At 36.5% G+C, this 21,825-nt stretch overlaps 1 protein-coding gene across 7 annotated transcripts; it reads right to left on the reverse strand.

The window, feature by feature from the left end:
- Positions 1-3,962: 3,962 nt before the first annotated feature.
- On the reverse strand, positions 3,963-14,800 carry LOC106871444 (replication protein A 32 kDa subunit). Of its 7 annotated transcripts, none has more exons than XM_014917916.2 (8): positions 14,692-14,800; positions 11,427-11,512; positions 10,613-10,723; positions 8,901-9,014; positions 7,337-7,537; positions 6,539-6,622; positions 5,683-5,777; positions 3,963-4,117 (listed from the first exon to the last, which is right to left on the reverse strand). In XM_014917916.2, exons 1-8 carry the CDS (start codon positions 14,708-14,710, stop codon positions 4,036-4,038), a joined length of 792 nt encoding a protein of 263 aa, XP_014773402.1. In that variant the 5' UTR covers positions 14,711-14,800; the 3' UTR covers positions 3,963-4,035. The 7 variants fall into 7 exon arrangements, with proteins under 7 accessions (XP_014773402.1, XP_052828239.1, XP_014773400.1 ...); XM_052972279.1 differs by lacking the exon at positions 14,692-14,800 and adding an exon at positions 13,530-13,656; XM_014917914.2 differs by lacking the exon at positions 14,692-14,800 and adding an exon at positions 13,352-13,415.
- Between the last annotated feature and the right edge of the window lie 7,025 nt (positions 14,801-21,825).

The following is a 21,825-nucleotide window of genomic DNA, read 5'->3' on the forward strand; positions in this document are numbered from 1 at the left end:
ATATATACATATATATATATATATATATGATATATGTATATATGATATATTAAAATAAATAAAGATAAGTGGTGTTGAAAGAGAACCAGCTGGCTGGTCTCAGTTTAATTGTTTTATTTAAAAAGTTTATCGTCCACAATAATTATTATCACAACCACTAAGTCGGCGGGGTAGCAGAATCGTTAGCATGCCGGACAAAATGCTTAGCGGCATTTCTTCCGTTTTCGTGTTCTGAGTTCGGATTACTTCGAGGTTCACTTTGCCTTACATCCATCTTTTCGGGGTCGATAAAATAAGTAGCTGTTGAACACTGGGGTCGATGTAATCGAGTGGTCCTTCCCTAAAATTGCTGGCCTTGTGCCAAAATTTGAAATCAAATATTACAGCCACTGTTGTTGTTGATTATGATGATGATGACGGTAGTACTAATTATCCTCTTTGCATTTAGGGAAATCTAAAGTGTCTTTCGAGAGCTTTCCTACACGTGCGCATGTGTGGTATTGGTCATAATAATAATAATGATAATAATAATAATAACCCTTTCTTCTATAGGCACAAAGCATGAAACGTTAGGCGGGAGGGGGGGCAGCTGGTCAGTTTCATCAACACCAGATATATTTTCCCAGACAACTGGAAACAAAAGACCCTGTTTGTGTGATGGTGATATGCATTTACAATTATCATGCATTGACAAAACTAGGAGACATATTCACACACACATTATGCAAGGAGCTTCTTTCAGTTTCCATCAAGCACACCCACCCACAAGGCTTTGCTTGATCTGGGGGCTGGCTTTTGAAGATGTTTACCTAAGGCACCACACAGTGGGACTGAACCTGAGGCTAAGTGGTTGGATTAACTGACCTTTGTTACTCTCCTGTCCTAAAACCATCACAGTTGCTGGACACTTAGTGGACGTCACTCTGAGGACATCAGAAGGATGTGCACGTAAGCATCTGTTAGACTTTTGGATGGTGCTGTTAGGGCTCCACTGGCACGGGTGCCAGTCATCAGATTTGGTTCAGTTTCGATCTCACTTGCTCCAATAGGTTTTTGCAAGCTGAGTTTAGTGTTCAATGAAGGAAGGTTGGCATGGGTGCCAGTCATCGAATTTGGTTCAATTTCAATTTCACTTGCCTCAACAGGTCTTCACAAGCAGGGTTTTGTGTCCAAAGAAGGAAAGGTACGCATAATGGGCTGGTAAAGGCCATGGGTTATGGTCTCACTTGTTTTGCCGGGTCTTCTCACACTGCATATTTCCAAAGGTCTCGGTCACTAGTCATTGCCTCGGTGAAGCCTAATGTTCGAAGGTCGTGCTTCACCACCTCATCCCAGGTCTTCCTGGGTCTACCTCTTCCACAGGTACCCTCAACCGCTAGGCTGTGGCACTTTTTCATGATGTTGAGAGGAATTGGACATGGCTGGGAGGGGAGTATGGTAGATATGTGAGAGTATGGAGAGTGCATTGATTGGCACATAAGGCAGAGTGGCAGTTGGTGGGTGGGAGAGATTGGTTGTGGGGTAGTTTTGACAGGAGAGAATTGTGTGTGTTGTGGGGAAGGGGGGTATGGACATAAATGGATGACCACAATTTTTCTTAACCTGATGTGTCCTCTGAAATACAGCAAACTGACAGAAGGCTCTGTTCTTTGTAATCTCAAGAGAGGCTCAACATTTGAAGGTCGTTTCTCATTGCTTTGTCCTACACCTTCCTGAATTTCCCATTCCACAGCTTCCCAGAAATGGGCACTTCTTTAAGCAGCTGTCCTCATCCCGATGTATCACATGACCATACCAGTTTAGTCTTCTCTCTTGCACACATGCCCAGTTTTCCTCTTAAATCATTTACACTCTGTTGTGTGTGTGTGCACACTGACATCCATCCATCCAGCACAGCACGCTGGCTTCATTTCTTTCAAGCCTTCACATTTGTGACACTTAGACAGCTGGCAATTTCTAAATTGCAGTGTTCAATACACATGACAACAATGACTGCATGTCTTTTCATTTCTTGTTAGCATTTTATCTGCCATGTAGAATCTGAGAGAAACACCACTCGTGTGCGTGCATGAATGCATACATACACACACACATGGCAAAAGTTGTATTTCTTTGAGATTCTACATGGCAGAAAACGCTAATGCATGCATGCACACACATACAGAAGGAGGTAGGGCTGAAAAGTTTCTGACTTTAGGAAGAAAATACAGGATCAGTCATCAGTTATGATTTTATTCAACATATTCCCCTCTCAAATTCACACACTTATTGCAGTGATCTTTGTTTCTCTAAGTCCTATAAAAGAACATGGAAGATTGGGCCCTCCAACCACGTCTTTTACAATACCCTTAAAGCCAGGATCTTTTGAACACCCCCTTGTGTATATATATATATATATACTACATACACACTATTGCTATTATGCAAAAATGTCGTAAGTCCAAAACGTTGCTTTTTCACAAAACCAAAAAAAGTTTCACCATTCCATTTCTTGTTACATTAGCAAGTTTCAGCTTAACAATACTTTGTTGAGTGCATAAAATCCTAACTCCATGCATGTATAATATTTTCAGTCAGAAATATTTTTGCAAAACTGTTGTATGTGGGACTTACTACACTTTTGGAAAATGCTAAACCATTGTACTACAATTTGACAATCTTTAATATCTTGGCATCTGAAGCAGCTGGAGATACGATAGTTTGACCAAAAGACCTGGCTCTTGCAAGCAAAAATAAATATTGAAAAAAAAAAAACGCATTTGGCAAAATATATGTAAAACTGATTATTTCCAAACCTGTACAACCCATAGACAAAAAGGTCTGAGGGATCGAGCCTGGAAATCTTTTAATGGCATAATTAGAGTACATAGAATAATAGCCTGAACTGTTTCTCAAAGAGTCTCTATGATCAGTGGAAGTTATCATAAAACTGTAAACCGAGATGAAAAGCTTGCAACTGGATGCCATTAAAAGCATTCAACATGAAAAGCCCCTCAAACAGGATTCCATAAAGTCTTTACCTCCCAAGACTTTTGTCAACTCAAGACCACAATAGCAAATATTTGCCTAAGGTACTGTGCAGTGGGATTGAAACGGGAAGTAGCACAGGGTTACAAACTGAACTTTTTCACCGTCCAACCATGTTTGCATCTGTATTAGTGGCACCAAATAATGATGAGGTTCAAGCTGGAAGACAAGAACATAATAGTAGCCATCTAAAATGATGTTTGATGAGGAAGCATGGCAGAACTTGGAAGATGAGATCTCATAACTTCAGTTAATTATCAAGAGCAACCGAAGGCATTCAAGGTGACATGTTCCAGGCAAACACTGCAGATCAGTTGGGTAATCAGTAAAACAAATGATTCAATCCTGGAGGAGACAGGAGCAGAAGAGAAATTGGTGACACGGGTCAAGACACAGCGGCTGCAGTGTTTTAGAAACACCTTATCAGAGCTTAGAATCTCTATGTTCACATCGTTGGGGGATGGGTGGACATAGTCAAAGATAGAGCAAAGAGATCAAGAACTGAATGGGGAGGACCCTGGAGGAGTGTATGGCTGCTGCACTAGACTGTAGTGAGTGGTAAGAAGTGGGTGTTGTGTCTCAGCCTTCTGACTCATATTCATGAGGATATGATCTTGAGGGACAGAAAACCATCTTCAATTACTTATTGCCATTTTGTGATACCTTAATGATTTTTAAAAAGATAAATGCTTTTTTGGTTTTTCCTAAATTTATTAATATTAAAGCCTTGCTAAATATTACGTTAGTAAAAAAAAAAAAATTATTGTTTAATAAAAAAGATTTCATGAAATTCTACCTTTTCAGAAAGCATGTTATCAAAATTTCCAAGAATTCTAAAAAATATGATTACTTTTAAACTAAAAAGAAATTAAATTATTTTGTAATTTCAAAAAATACATTTTTCATAAAAAAACAAAAAAAAAAACAAAGGAAAATTAAGGTAGAAAATGGTTTCACTTTATTACAGAATCAAGAAACAATAGTTTGAAACTGTTTTAGAAATGCTCATCAACCGTCTGTGATTTTGAAATGGCTCTCGGAAATTGTAGAATATATATGTCCTTCTCCACTCAAAAAGTCAATGACATCTCTGTAAAGAAAAGAGAAATTTATGAGAGTAATATTAACAAAATAATTAATTATTATAAATTAACTTAGAAAAGTCAAAACATATCAGATTTGATACAAGTGAAATGGCTGAAACAAAGTAAATATACAAAGAGATCTTGTGGTCATTTGTTAGCTTTCCATGCTGGCATGGGTTGGATGGGTCTTTAGTTTGAATCTATTCTTATTGGGACTCACTACTCTTACAGATGGGTCATAAGCATTGCCACCACCACAATCTTGCACGTTTTCTATTGTGAATATCCTTCCATGCAGCAGGTACTGGATGCATTTTATCACATCACAAGCAACAGGGAGGTTGTCAGGAGACCAGAGGCTCCTCTACAGCCTATCCTTTCTTCGCATGTTTGCCCAACCTCTTCATGTGTGAGTGTACTGGATGCAGTCTATCACAGCAGCAGCACTAGACAGGTTGTTATCCCTTTGAACCTATTTTCTTTCTTTTAGTTGGTCAACCACTTTACTGTAAAACTGCTCTTAAAACGTACATTTGCTAAAGACAGAAGATGGGATGGGTGAGAGTGAGTGATGACTGGCAGAAGCAAAAGAGTGGAGGTAAAAAATATGATTGGGTGCAAAACGGGTTTGATACGGCCTTTTAGGCTGGAGCTTCTTGATGGACAAGAATGAAAGTGATGGTAATGGGGAGATGGGGGATTCCCATTTACAATCTGAATTATTGACATTATTAATATAGCTAGAAATTCAGTGATATGATCCAAAAGGATGTTGGAATATTCCAAGACACGTTTATACTGGATTCAATAAGTTGTCTATATTGTAACTGGAGACAAACTTACAGAGAACTTTATGTGGTCATTAGCCACGCTAGAGAAAACAGCAGCAAAATCTCCTCCCAATTACACAGTATCAGCTTAAATAAGCAAAGAACACATCAGAAAATGTTGTCCAGAACATACTCCTAAAAAGAGAGGATGGTCACAGATGGAATATCTTTGATCAACTCAACCAGGAATGTAGTAATTAAACTTCCAAATATCTGCAATGCTATGTTGACTTCTAAAACCTGAAATAATTATTAATTAGTTTCTATAGAGATAATTCAACATGGAATTTTCTTCCGTTTCTGTCCTTTTAGCATCACCTCCTGTGGTGCCAGACCAAGAGTGGTGACCTGTAACTTCAACAAATGTATTTCTAGTTGTGACCTAAGCAATTAGAGTTTAGTATTTAGTCTGCAATGTAGCAGGTCTCATGTATCAGCCATTTGTTAGCTATTTTGAAACAATTCTTAGAAACAGAAGACAGACATTGTTCTTCATTCAGAAACACAATTACTGTCTGTGATAATTGTTAGGTATAAAATAAGCAACCACAATTAAAGGTCCAGAACCCCTTTCGCTCTACTATTTTAGGGGTTAATCAGAGGTAAAATACTATTACAGTGGGGTTATTGAAGGAGATGTGGTAAAATGACCCCTTTGAAACATTAGCGAAATCTTTCAATCAAAACTTCAGACTGGAGTTTTGATTGGTGACTGTTTAAAGCAGGTAATTCAGTTTTACTTGACAGTGTTTTCTGGAACGCCTCTCAGCTTTTTTATGATTTCATCAATGCTACAACCTTCTTCTGTTGTACAGGATTTAATAATCCGATGGACCTATGGCACAAAAAATAAAACAAAGCAACTAAAATAAATTCAATAAAAAATCAAATATATTTTACTGAAAAATATAATACTGATTTCATCATCATCGTCGTTTAACGTCCGTTTTCCATTCTGGCATGGGTTGGACAGTTTGTTTATTCTATTTGTAAAATACAATGATAAACTTTTCAAAAAGAATATTTTATTTCAATGTTCTACACAAACTTCCAAGCAAGACATAGACAAATGTCACCACTGCCCAAACAGCATCAATATAAAGACATGCAGACACATACACGGGCTTTTGTATAGTTTCTGTCAACCAAATTTTCTATGAAGGTATGATGATGATGATGATGATGCATTGGTCATTTCAAAACTTTAGCAAAGACACTTGCTCGTAGAACCATTCAGGTGGATCAATCCCCAAGTAACATAGTTGTCAAGTAAACTTCTTAACCACAGTTACGTCTACACACACACACACACTATATATATGTGTGTGTGTGTGTTCTACAATTGTGCATTACGATGGTAACTGGGCTGTTGAATTGCAAGCTTTTATGGGAAAAAGGCAACTGTAGACATTTGATAAAATCAGTAGCAGATGGAATTAAATACTACAGTCAATTATGATTGACTAAAACCTCTGAAGGAGGTGCCCCTGCATAGACATGGTCCAGTGGCTGAAATCCGTAACCAATAATAGATACAGTTTCAAATCTAGAAACACATTTCTAAATGAAAGAGAAAAGAAGAACAGCCATGCAAACCTGATTGTGCATATGTCCAAGACCAGGAATTCCGACAGATGATGTATCATAATCATTGGTTAGTGCAGCTTTTCCTTTATTCTGCTAGACAAGAATGTAAAAAAAAAAAAAAAAAACTAATTAACCAATATAAAACATGTAAATTAGCCAATATAGTTGTCCTGACATCTAACATATGAATCTCTTTCATTTTATGCCCATTTTGCCCCACTGGCTTGAGTCAGACAATTTTAGTTTTCCCAAACAGTGTCAGGAATCAGCTGTGACTCTTCTTTCAGTGGGTGTTGTTTGGCCACTAAGATACTCGATAACTTTCTTATCAAAGACATTTGTGTGACAGATGGTACTGTCCCACCATCACAACAATGGAATTATTGACTGATTACACTCCACAGCCTCCATTTGAACTAAGATGAGTCACACTCATCTTTCTGCCACTCATGTAACCTGTCATGATCTCCATCTCTCCCCACATTCAGTGAACAATGTTCTTAGTGCACTATTTCTGTCAGTGAGCGACAAGGGAGTGTTTGTAATTCAAAGCAGAACAACTATTGCAAAGGACTTCATTTAATGAGCACTATTTCAAAAGTTTTCCCATCGATACACATACACAGAGACTCCTGTGCAATTTCCACAGATCCCATGCCATTATGGTAGAAAAAAGTAGCTCAAAATGCTGTGCATTAGGATTGAAACCAAACTGATGTGCTAGCAGAGGCATCTTCTTACACCCACAGCCACTGACCACACTAAACAGCCAACAAAAGACAAAATAATAATAATAATAATACTTACCAGATTAGGATTTGATTTGTACATCAAGTGGGAATGGATAACTTCAAGAATGTGGACTGTTAATTCATTGATATCTGTCAAAGGAACTATTTTAAAGGCAACAATAGTTCGTTTTCCCTCCAATAACCTAATATGTCCAGACACCCGGACATATGTCTTCTCTGCAAGAGATTTTATCTTCTCATTTTCAGGAACATCCTCCTACAATTCAGAAATGTTTACACTTAGAAAGATTTCTCATCAAATCTTTAATAGAGTAAATTAGTTTATTTATATGAATGACAAACACTGGAGCCTGGTGTAGTCCTCTGGCCAGTCAAACTGTCCCACCCATACCAGCATGGAAAATAAATGTTAGATGATGATGATGATGGCTCCATCATGGCTACCACAATATGATACTCAACACTCAGGCAATGACAAGTGACTGAGACCTTTGGAGATATGTTGTGCTTGAGAAGACCCAGCAAGCCAAGTGAGACCGTAACTGTGGCCTGTGCCAGTGCAGCATAACCGACCCATTTAAGAGGACCCTTCAATCACTGAGCAATAATCTGCGCTTGTGAAGACCTGTTGAGTCAAGTGAAGTCATTGTCGTGGATGATGACAGTACTGCCTGATTGGCACCCGTGCCGGTGGCATGTAAAAAGCACCATTTGAGAGCATGGTCGATGCCAGTGCCATCTGACTGGTTCTATGAAGTGGCACGTAAAAAGCACCATTCAAGAGTGGTCGATACCAATACCGCCTGACTGGCCCTCGTGCCGGTGGCATGTAAAAAGCACCCACTACACTCTCGGAGTGGTTGGCATTAGGAAAGTCATCCAGGTGTAGAAACTTTGCCAGATCAGATTGGAGTCTGGTGTAGCTTTCTGGCTTGCCAGACCTCATTCAAACCATCCAACCCATGCCAGCATGGAAAGCAGATGTTAAACAACAACGATGATGATGATAAAATCTATCATACATAAAATGTACCACTTTACACAAGAATTTACTGCTATAAAAATTCAAACAAGCAGCATCATAATCAGACAAGTACATTTTTTCATTAAAAAATAAATTAATACCAAATATTAATGACAATTTAATCAATGAAAGTCTATGCTTGATTTTTTTTTTTTTTGCAACTTCATATTCTTCCAGACATCACTCAAAAGAAATTTTTTTTTGTTTTAATGTTTAGGAATATATAAGAAGCAGCTGAAAGTTTTTAAGTGTTTGGTTAAGATGCTTACTTTAAACTGACACAGTTCCAGGTTTGATTCTGCTGGGCAGTTCCTTAGGTCAGCATCTTCTACTGTAACTCCACAGTAACCAAAGTCTTCATAGAAACTACGAGGCAGCCTGCTGTGTAAGTGTGTGGAAACCAGTTTAAACTACCTTATGGTCTTTAAGTCCACATAAGAGGGGGGGCTCTCTTAAAAGACATAACCCCGGTAAAATTTAAACCATTTCATAAAATTAGCATCAGTCTAAGTACTTGGGTTTAACTGACTAAAACCAGCAAAGGCAGTGCTCCAGCATGACCATCAACCCAATAAAAATAAACAGGACAACTCACCCGATTATCTACAAATTGCTTCACTTCAATAGAAGGTCCAGTACAGTCTCCAACTTCATAGTCTAGTCGAACTGGTAATTCTTTCACTGAAAGCACTAAGCCAACAAACGTCACCTAATTAAAAAAAGAAAAGAAGAAAAGAAATTACCAGCCAGTCGTTTGTTAATCACTCCCACCCCTCTACAGTTAATAGGAGAATGAAACCATTAAGTAGAATTAAAGTATGTGAACAAAGTGTTGGGGTTGGTTGAGTGGCCAAGTAGCTGTAAAGAAATGTTGAGAAGGCAGCCACACTGTTGTGAGAGAGAGAGAGAGAGACCAACATCGATTCCCAGATCACAGCCAGTTCATATTTCTTTTACTCAGTTTATGTCTCCTGAAAGCTACAAACAACTGTTGATGTCTCTAAACATAAAGGATAATTTGATTGGATTTTTGTTCAATATTTGGTCAATAAAAGGAAAGAATATGAAGGTTTGGTCTCCTGTGGGCAGAAGGGTGGCTGGATGTCTAATAGCAATTGTAAGAATTATGTTGACAGCTTATGAAATGATACATTAACATTTTTAAATTTAAGAAGTACAGTTATGTTATGTAATGATAATTTTATAGAGAAAAACTACAGTGATATTAAAGAATTAATATTCAGTTATTTTAATTTATTTGAATAAGTTTTATATTTTGAAAAAAGATTTTAAAATTGCAAAAAAAATATTAAAGTGAAAATCCAGCTTTCATTTGTTTTAATATCTACAAAATAAGCATTTTAATTAAACTTTTAAAATAAATAAGAGTGAAATAACGTTTATAGAAATGTATGTCAAAGAGGAATTGAACTATTTTCTAAAGAAATGAAACAAAAAAAGACTTAAATAGTTATAAATGTGACTTGATATTTCATGCTTGAGCAAAATGGTGACAATGTTTATATTGACACCATGACAAGTTGCTCTGTGCTTTTAAAGAGCTGAGGAATGAAAACAAAAAAATATCCCTCACTTAAAAACAGGTTGGGAATGGCTCTTAAAAAAGAAAAAAAGCAGCCAGCCGTAGAATCGATGCAAGCATGTAAAACAGATAGGGAACAAATGATTTTTACACTAATGTCAACTGAACCAAGGGGGACAACTCAAAATAACTTGTTACAACTATTATGCATTATATAAATTATATTTTGGTAGAGAATATTTTTTAAGAAAATTAAATTAGTATCAACAGCAGGCAAAGTATTTTGAAATAGACACATGGCCAATTCTCGAGCCGATGACGCCTACTCAGCCAGAAACATGTACCCACGACTGTCCTTTTCTATCCAGACAACAAGTTTGTCCTTTTCAATAATTGGCATATTCAATTCTAGAGAATTTGCTGAATCTTGCAATTATCCGCCACCCTGTCTCAACTGGTACCCTTGCCAGTGGCAAGTAAAAACACCCATTACACTCCGTAGAGTGGTTGGCATTAGGAAGGGCATCCAGCCATAGAAACCATGCCAAATCAGACTCCTCAGCTTACCAGCCCTGGTCAAACCATCCAACCCATACCAGCAAGGACAATGGACGTTAAATGATGATGCTGATAAGCGAGCACTGAACATCTAATTCATCATGCAACTGGTGTTAAAAAGAAAAGTTTATCATTTGCTGTAAACTCAGAATCTGATGCTCAAACTAGCAAGGAAATGATATAGAAAAAACAAAAACATATCCGACCTGTGAAAGTTTGATATTGTCAGAAAAGAATTCGTCTACATTCTGATGAGCATATATTATTTCAGAAATGGTAACTGGCATGATGTAGTCGACTTTATCTTTATCATCTGACTGAAAGAATACAAAAAATGACATGAGCAAATCATACAAATATAGAAACTATAAACATAACCAACATTTCTAAGGAGTCATCCGACACCCAGTTGCCCTGGCCAGACAAGCTTCATTAGACTTTATGTTCATCATTAGTATTAATTTAATGACAACATGCCATATGGCAATGTATTAAGTTAGTAGAACCAGGAGATCCACCACCCTCAGCCATCCACACCTCCTCCTCCCTCCATAATTTCTTTATTTTAAACTTAGAAAAGACCTATGGGAGATTAGATACTATTCATTTTTCAACAAATGTGTGTGTGCATGTGCGCATACACACACACTTTCAAAATGTGTTCTGTGATTATTTTGGATGTCTACTCAAGCATAGCAATGTGGTGGCTCTTTTGTCACAAATGTGGCAAGAACAAAGACAATTCAAATTGCTGAAATAAGTGCAGGGTTGTTACCTGTGCTTGCTTCAAGCCCAGATTAAAACAATCATTAAATTAATATTTTCATCTCCTCACCACATGATTATTTAACAAAAATTGTTTGTCCTCGTTACATTATAACGATAGCCCCTAACTTCAGTCTGTAATTGCTTGAATCTGCCTCACACAACATCTGAAGAATTCTCTAAAACAATGAATACTCCAGACATAATCACAAAAATTAATTAAAATTGCAATGACAAGTCATTTGAATAACAAACCTTTGAGTCCTTGTTTGATGCACTCATGCCAGGGGACATATAACCCCCACCACCTTGCGTGTTATTAGGGTTGTAACTGTCATAACCTACAACAAAGAAGAAATATTGTCAGATTTCCTTAGGTAGAAACATAACAGCAGAGATAATATACGACCAAGTTTTTATGGGTGTGGAGTTGTATGCGTGTGTATATATATCATTTAAAGTTCGTTTTCCATGCTAGCATGGGTTGGATGGTCTTTTACAATAAAATAATAAATTTAGTCCATTGTTTGGGTTGGTCTGTTTCTACAATTATGAATTCCTTAATGTCAGAATTCACTGATTTGATGCAGGTGGCTGGTAGTGAATGATGTTTGTAACCATCTATATTAGTGCATCTGTAGCTAATTATACAGACCTGTACAAGGCTGGTAAAAGGTGCAAGCCAGATGCGAAATCTAAGCTGAACTACTCATGCAGTATTTTAACAACAGCAACAATAATAATAATCATTGAATGTCCGTTTTCCATGCTGGCATGAGTTGGGCGGGCTGACAGGAACTGGCTAAACAGAAGACTGCACCAGGCTTCACTGATTGTTTTGGCAGGGTTTTTATGGTTGGATGCCCTTCCTAACATCAGCCACCTTACAGAGTGGAGTGAGTGCTTTTCACGTGGTAAGGCACCTAGACATTGCTTTTACAGCTGGATGCCCTTCCAAGCGCCAACCACTTTACAGAGTGGACTGGATGCACCAGCACTGGCACGATCACCAAGTAACTTGCAAAATAAAGATCCTTGGGGGAAGTCATGGGAGGAAGTGGCCTTGTGCCAGGTGATGAGGTTAGAGGGTGTGACAGAGGGATAGAAACAGGTGCATTGCTGTAGAGGAGATACAGAGAAATTCCCTCTAAATGATAGGCATAATATCAACTGTCCCTTCTCAACTTCCACCGCTACATGAACATGGATCCACTATATGATCCTTTGGTCAAGTGTGAGTTACTGTATCACTTAATGGCACTCATTTTATTAATATTGTGTCTTAAGAAGAATTGGGGAATTAAAAACTGCTGGAATCAGCAGACAAATTTTAAAAATGAAACTGAAATAATTGTTTATAAACACAAACATTGTTTATTAAATTCAAAGTTTCATTATATAATAAATGCTATTTATATGCACTTGAATGGGTACCAAATAGAAACATAGTTGTAATAATTGATACTTCAATAATCTTTAAACATAGTTTAGTTTATAATATTTTGAAACGAAGGCAAGGAATCTTGTAAAAAGGCAGAAAATTCAGTATTTCGTGATTTTGATTATTGGTATCTGGCTTTCAGGTACACGAAATTTATTTCTTGATGTGGAATTATTTCTTCTGTCCCAGTCTTACTGTACAAATTCAGTTTCTTGATTGTTATTCCAAAATATATTTTTTCTAAAGATTTCCAGAACACCAGGAAACAATATTTTTCTCTTTAAATTTCCTATTTCGTTGTTAATAGCCACTTATTTACTCTCTGGATAAAAACTTTAAATAATGATTAGCGATGCCTGTACTTTTTGCCGAAATAAAACTATGAAGATGAATTTATTGCGATGTAAATTAAATTATTTTAATTACCTCACAGTTTGTTGTTGATGAAAGTGAAGAAAAGTCATTGTAACAGGACGACGAGGCAGAGATATCTCTCCAGGCTTAACAAAAACATTTTTATTAATTCAAAAGAAACAAAGAAGTGTTTGTGGCTGAGTTAATCCATAATTAAAACATCGTTTTCATTTCAAAGAAAGACGTCATTTATAAACTACTTAAAATTACATTTCTTACTTAAGGAATGATGTCAAATTGCTTTTAATAACTTCTGTTGGTAAAAAAAAAATTAAGAAAATTAAAATAAGAGAGGAACTCATAATTTTAGTCGATTTTCGCTTACTTTTGAATAAATGTGGCGATTTACGACGGGATGTTCCCATAAACTGACGCCTTCAAGAAAACTTTCAGAAGACTTAATGGAAATTTCAAAACTTAGATGTTATTTATTCACCTGAATCAAATATTTCAGAGTCAATATATTCCCAAATATTAAAAAAAATTCGTTTCGATAGACTCACTTTTATTTGAACTTGTTTGGTTTTAATATTTACAAGATGTTATTACTGGCAGAGAATCGTTAGCTTCGTAGCATTTCATTCATCTTTATGTTGGGAGTTCAAATTCCCCTGACATCGAGTTTGCCTTTCATCTTTTCATGGTTGATTAAAAAAAAGGTACCAGATGAGCACTGGGGTCGATTTAATTGGCTAGCCCCCACCCTTAAATTTCAGGCCTTGTGCCTACAGTAGAAAGAATTCTTATAGTAAACATAAAACCAAGTCAGTGCCAGTATTGAGTCTGTTCCTTTATCCCTATCTATGAAATAATTCACGATTTCAAGGTATTTCATGTTATGTTTAACCCCAACAGGTGATGAGGCTGACAGAGAGAGAGAGAGGCTGGATATGTTGGAACATTTCCCGCCAAGTAAAAACTCGTGTTTTTACTATATTTTCCCTAAAATTTATTAGAAGAATGTATTAGAATTGGTTAAAAAAAACACATTTCAAGTTGGGAAGAGGATAGTTGTAAACAATAGCAACTAAATAATATTCATTAAAAACGATAATTGACATTATGTCGTATGTGAATTTAAAGAGAACCTTTATCGTCGTAAATGTTTTCTTGCAAAATCACCGAGTTCGTACATAAATGAGGGAGAATATAAAGTTGATGTTAGTAAATGGATTGTAACGTAGGCTCCTTCAAATCATACTCTATCGTCGTGAAAAAAAGGAAGAACGTTAGATAATACAATCCAGATTACATTATTAGAACTAGAAAAGTAAATACTTGTCGAGATGGTCATGTCCAGAAAACATTTGACTGTATGTACGATCAATGAGAGTCGACTTGGGGTTAAAACAACGCTCTTACTATTGATCTTCTATTGATCCAGACGAAAAGCTGAACTGATTCTGTCAGGATTCGAACTCAAAATGTAGAATATAACTACTAAACACGTATAAGATACATCAAAGTACTTCTTCCTTCGTCTGTCAAATATATATTGTACATGGACTGAACAGATTTAAGGTAACAGTCCTAGATATAAATCTTGTTTGACTTCTTCGAGGAATTGAAGTTATGCCAAAGTTTACTCCTCGATTAAATATTCTATAAAGTGTATTTTCAAAAGGATTTTGAGGTGTAATTTAGCTGTTTTCATAAGAGACTTACCTCCTTGTGTGCTCCACATTTTGCTTTCGTTGAAAGTAACAATTATGGCGGGAAAGTTTGAGAGTGCGTTACACTTATCTCCCTTCTATCGACAACCTTAAAAGAGATCGATTCAATTGACTTTTATATATCGATCTCTGTTGAACAGTGCAGAAATTGTCTTCTTCACCAGAAATATTTGAAGTTGATGGAGATATAGTTCTTGATCAACAGTAAGAACTATATATCTATACACACACACACATATAAGTATACCATTCTGCCTAAATAATGGAACTGAAGGTACAATATCCCTGCATATCTCACGTCTATTCTCATTCTTCCACTTCACTCTCTATTTCATATCTTAGCTAGAATAACTATTGCTTAACCATTTTCTCACACCTTCTCTGATGAAGGGATATATAAAATATCCCGGAAACAGCTGTAAGACCTTCTCTTTATAAATGTTCTGAAATCTTTCACAGCCTTGGATTTTTATCTCATTCTGTTAATTTTTTTATATATACACATGGTGATATATGACCTACGTTAGACTCCTTATTTGCATAATCACCGAACCTGGAGCTTAACTATAGTCTGTCCATAGCACTTACTCAGGATTACCTGACACCTTTGGGTCTTCTTGACACCATTACCTCTCATAACCACTCTGTCTGTCTGTCTCTCTCTCTCTTTCCACCGATATATATATATATATATATATATATATATATATATATATATAAAACAGCAGTTAGAAATGATAAAGTTTTGTATTAAAAAATAATAATCGATGGTAGTCAATTTGTCTGTTGATCAAGAATTTTCTCCATTTTCTGCTTAATTTAAATTTGATTCCTGATAAACACTTGTTTATTTTGTTATTGCCTGCATCCTAGGAGCATAGTATGCCTGCATATGTATGCCCAGGGTTAACATAGGTAATTTACACTGGTAGTAAAGACGGATATTCTTCTCTCTTAGATGGTTATTCCAACCACTAACTCTACTAACCTATATGTTTGTGACGGTGGTATGTGAAAAACGACATTCAAGCGAGGGCGTTGCCAGTGCCACTGGACTGGCTCCTGTGCAGGTGACACGTAGAAACACCATTTGAGTGTGGCCATTGCCAGTACCGCCTGACTGGCCCTTGTGCCTGTGGCACGTAAAAACACCCACTACACTTTCGGAGTGGTTGGCATTAGGAAGGGCATCCAGCTGTAGAAACTCTACCAGATCAGATTGGAGCCTGGTGCAGCCATGTGGCTCACTAGTCCCCAGTCAAACCGTCCAACCCATGCCAGAAAAGAAAGCGGACGTTAAACGATGATGATGATGATGATGATGATATATATATGTAGTGACTTTATTTAGGCATAGAGTAGATTCGAACCTGAATCTGCCAATTTCCCTTAACATTTCAACAGCATTTTTCTCCCAGAAAAATAATGGTCAGCAGTTACATTTACCAAATGGCTTCGCTAAGCCGATTTATGTCTTTGCCACTTGACCTTTCTAACCTCTTCTAGGCCATGAAAAGTTACAATTGAGATAACAGGTTGACCCCCAATGGAATCTATTGTTCTCAACAATATATCTATTTTTCTAACTAGTTTTGTATAGTTATAAATACTAGAACTCCGTAAACCAAAATTGGTTGGTGAACAGAGGCAAGTAGAGATGGCCACAGGCAGACAGCCACTTGAAACAAACGGCCCAAGGGAGAAAGAAAACAATCAACCACTATGAGACATACAACTACCCCCTCCACTCTCTCACTTTCACATACATTTGTGTGTGCGTGTGCCTGCACACACACTCATGCACATGCACGTACCCCACCACCACCACCCACACACACACACGTATTTCAACAGCTGAAATTTTAGTTTCATCTTTTTGTCACTTGTCTTGTTTTGTCCAATCAGAGCTCACTTGTACATCAGCCATTTTAGCTATTTTTGAATCATCTTTCAGCAGTCAGCAGCCATGGGTAAACTCTTTTATTTCGTTCTCTCTCTCTCTTTCTCTTTACTAACATTTAGTGCTTGGTGTATCTTCTTGACAATAAAATCACTTGTTACACAACATGACGCACATTAAACTGAATATGAAATGACGTTTGTCAATTGTTATTTCTGCAAGTTTCACATCAACTCTGATATTTGCTCTTTCTCTCTATCGACGGCTCTCATCCGCATGTCGTCTGCTACACCATTCTTTACTTCTGCATGAGACTCTGTGTTTGATTCTCTATTCATCCGACTGCATACACCACACAGCTTGTAGATGAGATTTTGTGTTTGAAATTAAAATCTTTCATGGAAACAGTATACAATTAAGGGTTCCTCCGAGTCCTGCTTGGCCCAGGAACTCATCAACATCTCTAGTATTGGGACGGTGACAAAATGCACCCAGAACATTCAGTAAAATGGTCGGTATAAGGAACAGAGTCCAGGCATAGAAATCAAACCAAAGTACATGTAAGAACACTTTGTCTTAGAGAGCTGTCGTTCATGATGATCTGTCCGACCCATGCCAGCATGAAAAGCAGATGTAAAATGATGATGATGATGAGTCATGGTGAAGTCCAATTGCACCCAAAACCTGTCTGTTTCCATACAGGTAAAACAAAAACAAAAACATTTCCAGTTGAAACATGCAACTCTCTTTTCCTCCCCTCTGACAATCCTAATATTTGCCTTCTCAACGGAATTTGTCTTTCTAAAGAATTAGTTTATAGAGTTGAGGTCTCACTTGTAGCAAAAAGCTGTATACAGTTCACTGAAAATTCTTTCAAAAAAAAACATGATGAAGTTGATGCTATCAACTAACATCTTCCTCACCAAATCTCAGGCTTTGTGCCTTTATTAAAAGCAGTTGTTGTTGTTCTTCTTCTTCTTCTCATTATTATTATTATTATTATTATTATATCATTACCAGTTTATTCTCTGTTTGTACTTACAATTGTGGTTGAAATAAATTAACTGAACTGAAAAAGGAGAGCGAGAGTAGTGGTGGCGAGGAAGTTGTATATCCAGGGTCTTTGCAGTCCTTTTAAAGACAGCTGTGTAGGCAGGGCATTTGCATGTCTCTGGGGGACAGGGAAATCACTAGAGGAAAAGTGTGAAGCCAGGACCTTTTCTTGCTTGTTACCTGAGGACAATGAGAGCATTGGAAGAAATGTACCTGTCATACAAACAATGATGTTTGCTTGGAATCTCTTGTGAAACCACATCCAGCCATTGTGCTATTTATGTTTGAAGGACTTGGGAAAATATTACCTTATTTGGAAGCAGATGTGGGTTGGTGAAAGAAGGGCATCCAGTCATAAAATTTGCCTTAATAAATTTCAGACCCATGAAAGTGTAGAAGAACGTATGTTGTTGTTGATGATGATGGTGATGGTGATGGTGATGATGGTTATATATGATGAGAATCTACAAGAGAATGTTGGCAAAGAGAAAATAATTGAAACCATTATTTTAAATGGAATCTGTGAATGAGAATACATAGAATTTGATGTGGGATTTTAGCCAATAAAATTTAACAATATATGTTAAAAGTAGTCAATGTAGTTGGCAGTGGATTAATTGAGTTTTGAAATGAGTGAAGACATGGGGTGGGGTGTGTGGTGAGAATCTTATCTCCTGATGAAAACACATCCTTAACACAGCTGGGATCACACTGTAATGATTGGTCCTTCTTTTCATGGCCAGAAGATACTTCATTCTGCAATAGTTATTAATGCCTTATAAAGCTCAAGTGAGGCCCACAATAGTGTTGCTGCTTTTACTCTATACACAGGCATCCTAGATCACATCTGGAAAAGAGCCACTCAACCAATTGCTATAAAGTCACACAGACACAGTCCCCTCTTCCTGTTTATTTACCACTACTATAATGGCCTCTGCTCTTTGGAACTGGCTGGGCTCATGCTACCACTTCCACTCAAGCATTCTATCCATTTGTCTCTTCTTCTTTTATCCACACCTTGTTGTGTCCAATCCTGCTCTCACTACACCAAATTGATCTTTCTTGCAGGTGTTAACTTACAAGAGTCCAAGAGAAATATAAACGGCATCAACCTCACCAGTCTTGCAGGAGGGGCCTGTGTGACCTGCCCCTTCCTCCAGACAAATAAACAGAAAAGCTTAATTAGAAGAAAGAATACAAAGCTTTTAGAATCGTCGGAGAGGAAAACTACTAATTGTATAGAATAACGGAGTAAATATAAATGTAACATCAGCTCTCCAAATATATATCAGTAGTTTATTTTCTTGTCTATATGTATTATACACACTGGCATGTGTATATATATATATATATATATATATCCTGCAATAGACCAGCGTCCTGTCCCAGATGGGAAATATATATACCACAGATTCTGGGAAACAGGCCTTATGAGCTTATGGCTCAGGAAGGACCCTTGAGCCTTGATGTGTGTATATCAATTGTGTATACACCAACTTGTCTGAACAAAAGATGGGATGGTCGCTGTTGGAACGTCTTTAATTAAATGTCTGCTGGATCAGGGCTTAAATAACAACAATGATAGCTACATTAAGTAATATCTTCCCAGATTCACTACAGAAGTGGATGGCCATAGCTGGAACACCTTCGATCATATCTCTACTGGTTCATGATTGACCTGGGGTTAAAAAAAATCTATAAAATTGCAAGGAATTGTTTATTTTTAAAGATGGTATTTTAAGATAATAATGGCACTTACCAATAATGAAATGACAAAGACAGACAATGTCAGCTGCCCTTTCAAGTCAAGATTACAAGAAGCAATGTCATTTTGTCACTTACCATTCTGTGTAGAGTAGCAAAGAAGAAAAAAATGCTTCATAAACCCAACAGACACAAATACATAATTGTGACATTTTATAATGGAACATTCCAATAATAAGACCTAATAATTCTGGAAGGGTCCAATATAAATTAGGAAGGGAGGGTAAAGTTGCTTAAATGACCTAAAAAAAAAACATCAACCAAAAAATTTATTTTTTTAAGTTAAAAATCATAAAACAAAACTAAATTTGTAATGAAATATTTTGGAACTGGAAAAGTTTTCCTCTATGCATACATATACATTCATATTGGTATCAATGACCAAATAGATACACACACATAACTGTGTACATATTAATCAAAGTATAGACTACTATAGATCCATTTCAGCTAAACTTACTGATTGGTTTTCACACTGGCTATTAGATAACAGTGTGCTTAACTAACACAACATGCTCTTCAGAGATTGCACAAATGGAGAATATATAAAGTGTTTTTTTTTCCAAACATAACTAAATAAATAAGATGTGATCTAATGAAATACTTTTGAAGCAAGAAATTGTTAGCATCTTCGTATTACTTTAACTCTCCTGCTCTGTGAATGGATTTCAAAATGTATCAGTTTTGTTCCTTGAATCACTCAATACTTTTTCCCTTGCAATGTCTTCATATTCTAATATTATCATTTATTGCTATCTCCACCAACACCATCATCCACTTGTAGGTTCAATACCATGGAATAACCATCTCAAACTTTCTCTTGTGGTTCTTCTTATATACATTCTCTGGCTTTTAAATCTGTCCAATTTTTGATATTATCGCTCCTAAATAATGTAACTCATGATTCTCTGCCTTCCTCCTTTCCGATCCATTTCCATTCTAGTTTCTCTCTTTGACTGTGGCGAACAAAAAGTTTTCTGAGTTTTTGCCATTTTCAAGTACTTCTTCCTTGGTTTTTCGTTCTGTCATAAAAAGTCAAAAACTTGTTGAGACTCAAAGAAGAAGAAGAAGGCCCAACTGTTATGACCAATAATGTAGGAGTCAATGAGATGGTCACTATAATGTCACCTGATCTGCTATAAATAGCTACTAAATCTCCCTAAATCACACCTTACTGTCTTAGATGATTGGACAGGTTCATAGGTTCCATGGAGACAGGGAACACATAGGATGGTCATGGCTGGACTGTCTTGATCATAGGTTTTCAGCTGGATGTTTGCACAAGTGTATACTATATATAATAATGTAACTTTTTTAAAGCTGATGTCATCTGAAGGAAACAAGCTGCTATTTCTTGCAGGTTAAGTGACCATGTGGTAGCTGCTGTTGTTTGCACATGTCTCAGGATTTTAATTATTTACACAAAATCTGACAACAGAGTAATAATGGCAAGAATTCCCTGGAATATTAGATGGTTTTCAAGGATTGTGATGTTACTGGCCACAAGAATCTTGTCTTTCTGATGGAGAAGTAACATTTCCTTTCTTATTATTATTCAAAAGTCTGTCACCAAATGTTGAATCTCTACAATAAATTTTGTCATCAAACAAGTAAATTTACATTTAATATCTTGAAGCACATTTATGGTTGCAACTATTTACTTCGGTGACGCTCTGTCTGCGAATTCACCTAATTTTGCATGCACAGCCAATGTAAACAAGATTAAAAAAAAAAAAAGCAGTAAATTGTAAATAAAAGGAATTTATTGATGAGATGAATCATACTGATGCGATTTAAAAGTTGATTCATTTATTGTAAATAGAAAAAAAAAGGTTTAAATACAGAGTGTTTCGTTGATAAAGGCTAATAACTCACGGATGGATACACCATGAATAGGTAGATATCTAATAGGTTGAGAAGGAAAATCGTCCTTGCACTGTTTTCAAACCGTCTTTACACACACACACACATGCACACACTCACCTCAGTAATCATACATATTTCATATATATTCACTCTCTTTCCTTCTCTCTCTCTCTCTCACACATCTATATACACATACACACAATTATATACACACATACACAAACTCATACACAGATAGATAAAAGACAAAAGCAAGAAAGCTAAAATATTTATAAAACAAGTTATTTCATTAAAAAATATCACCAACTTCATTTATTGTCTGATATTCACAGATATATCGATAATAATAGAATTATTACAATGTTTGATAAGTCTCTGATAGAATAGCTGTGAAGCATTTCTTTGAATACTGATTATGTTGAAATTTTGAATTATATATATCAATGCTGCATCATTTCAGAATGAAAGAAACATGAATTAGACATAGTGGCATGCTATCATCTTTTTCTTTGTTTTGTTTTATCAATCTTCTTCTCCCCCGTT

The sequence above is a fragment of the Octopus bimaculoides genome, chromosome 13 (genome assembly GCF_001194135.2).
Source record: "Octopus bimaculoides isolate UCB-OBI-ISO-001 chromosome 13, ASM119413v2, whole genome shotgun sequence".
Taxonomy (NCBI): Eukaryota; Metazoa; Mollusca; class Cephalopoda; order Octopoda; family Octopodidae; genus Octopus; species Octopus bimaculoides.

Excerpts from the sequence above, each read along its gene's own strand:
- LOC106871444 (XM_014917914.2), bottom strand. The coding sequence starts at position 13,391 with ATGGGAACATCCCGTCGTAAATCGCCACATTTATTCAAAA. Across the intron at positions 11,513-13,351 it reads ATCGCCACATTTATTCAAAA|GTTATGACAGTTACAACCCT; the intron begins GTAAGCGAAAAT and ends TCTTTGTTGTAG. Across the intron at positions 7,538-8,900 it reads AGCAATTTGTAGATAATCGG|GAGGATGTTCCTGAAAATGA; the intron begins GTGAGTTGTCCT and ends TCTGAATTGTAG.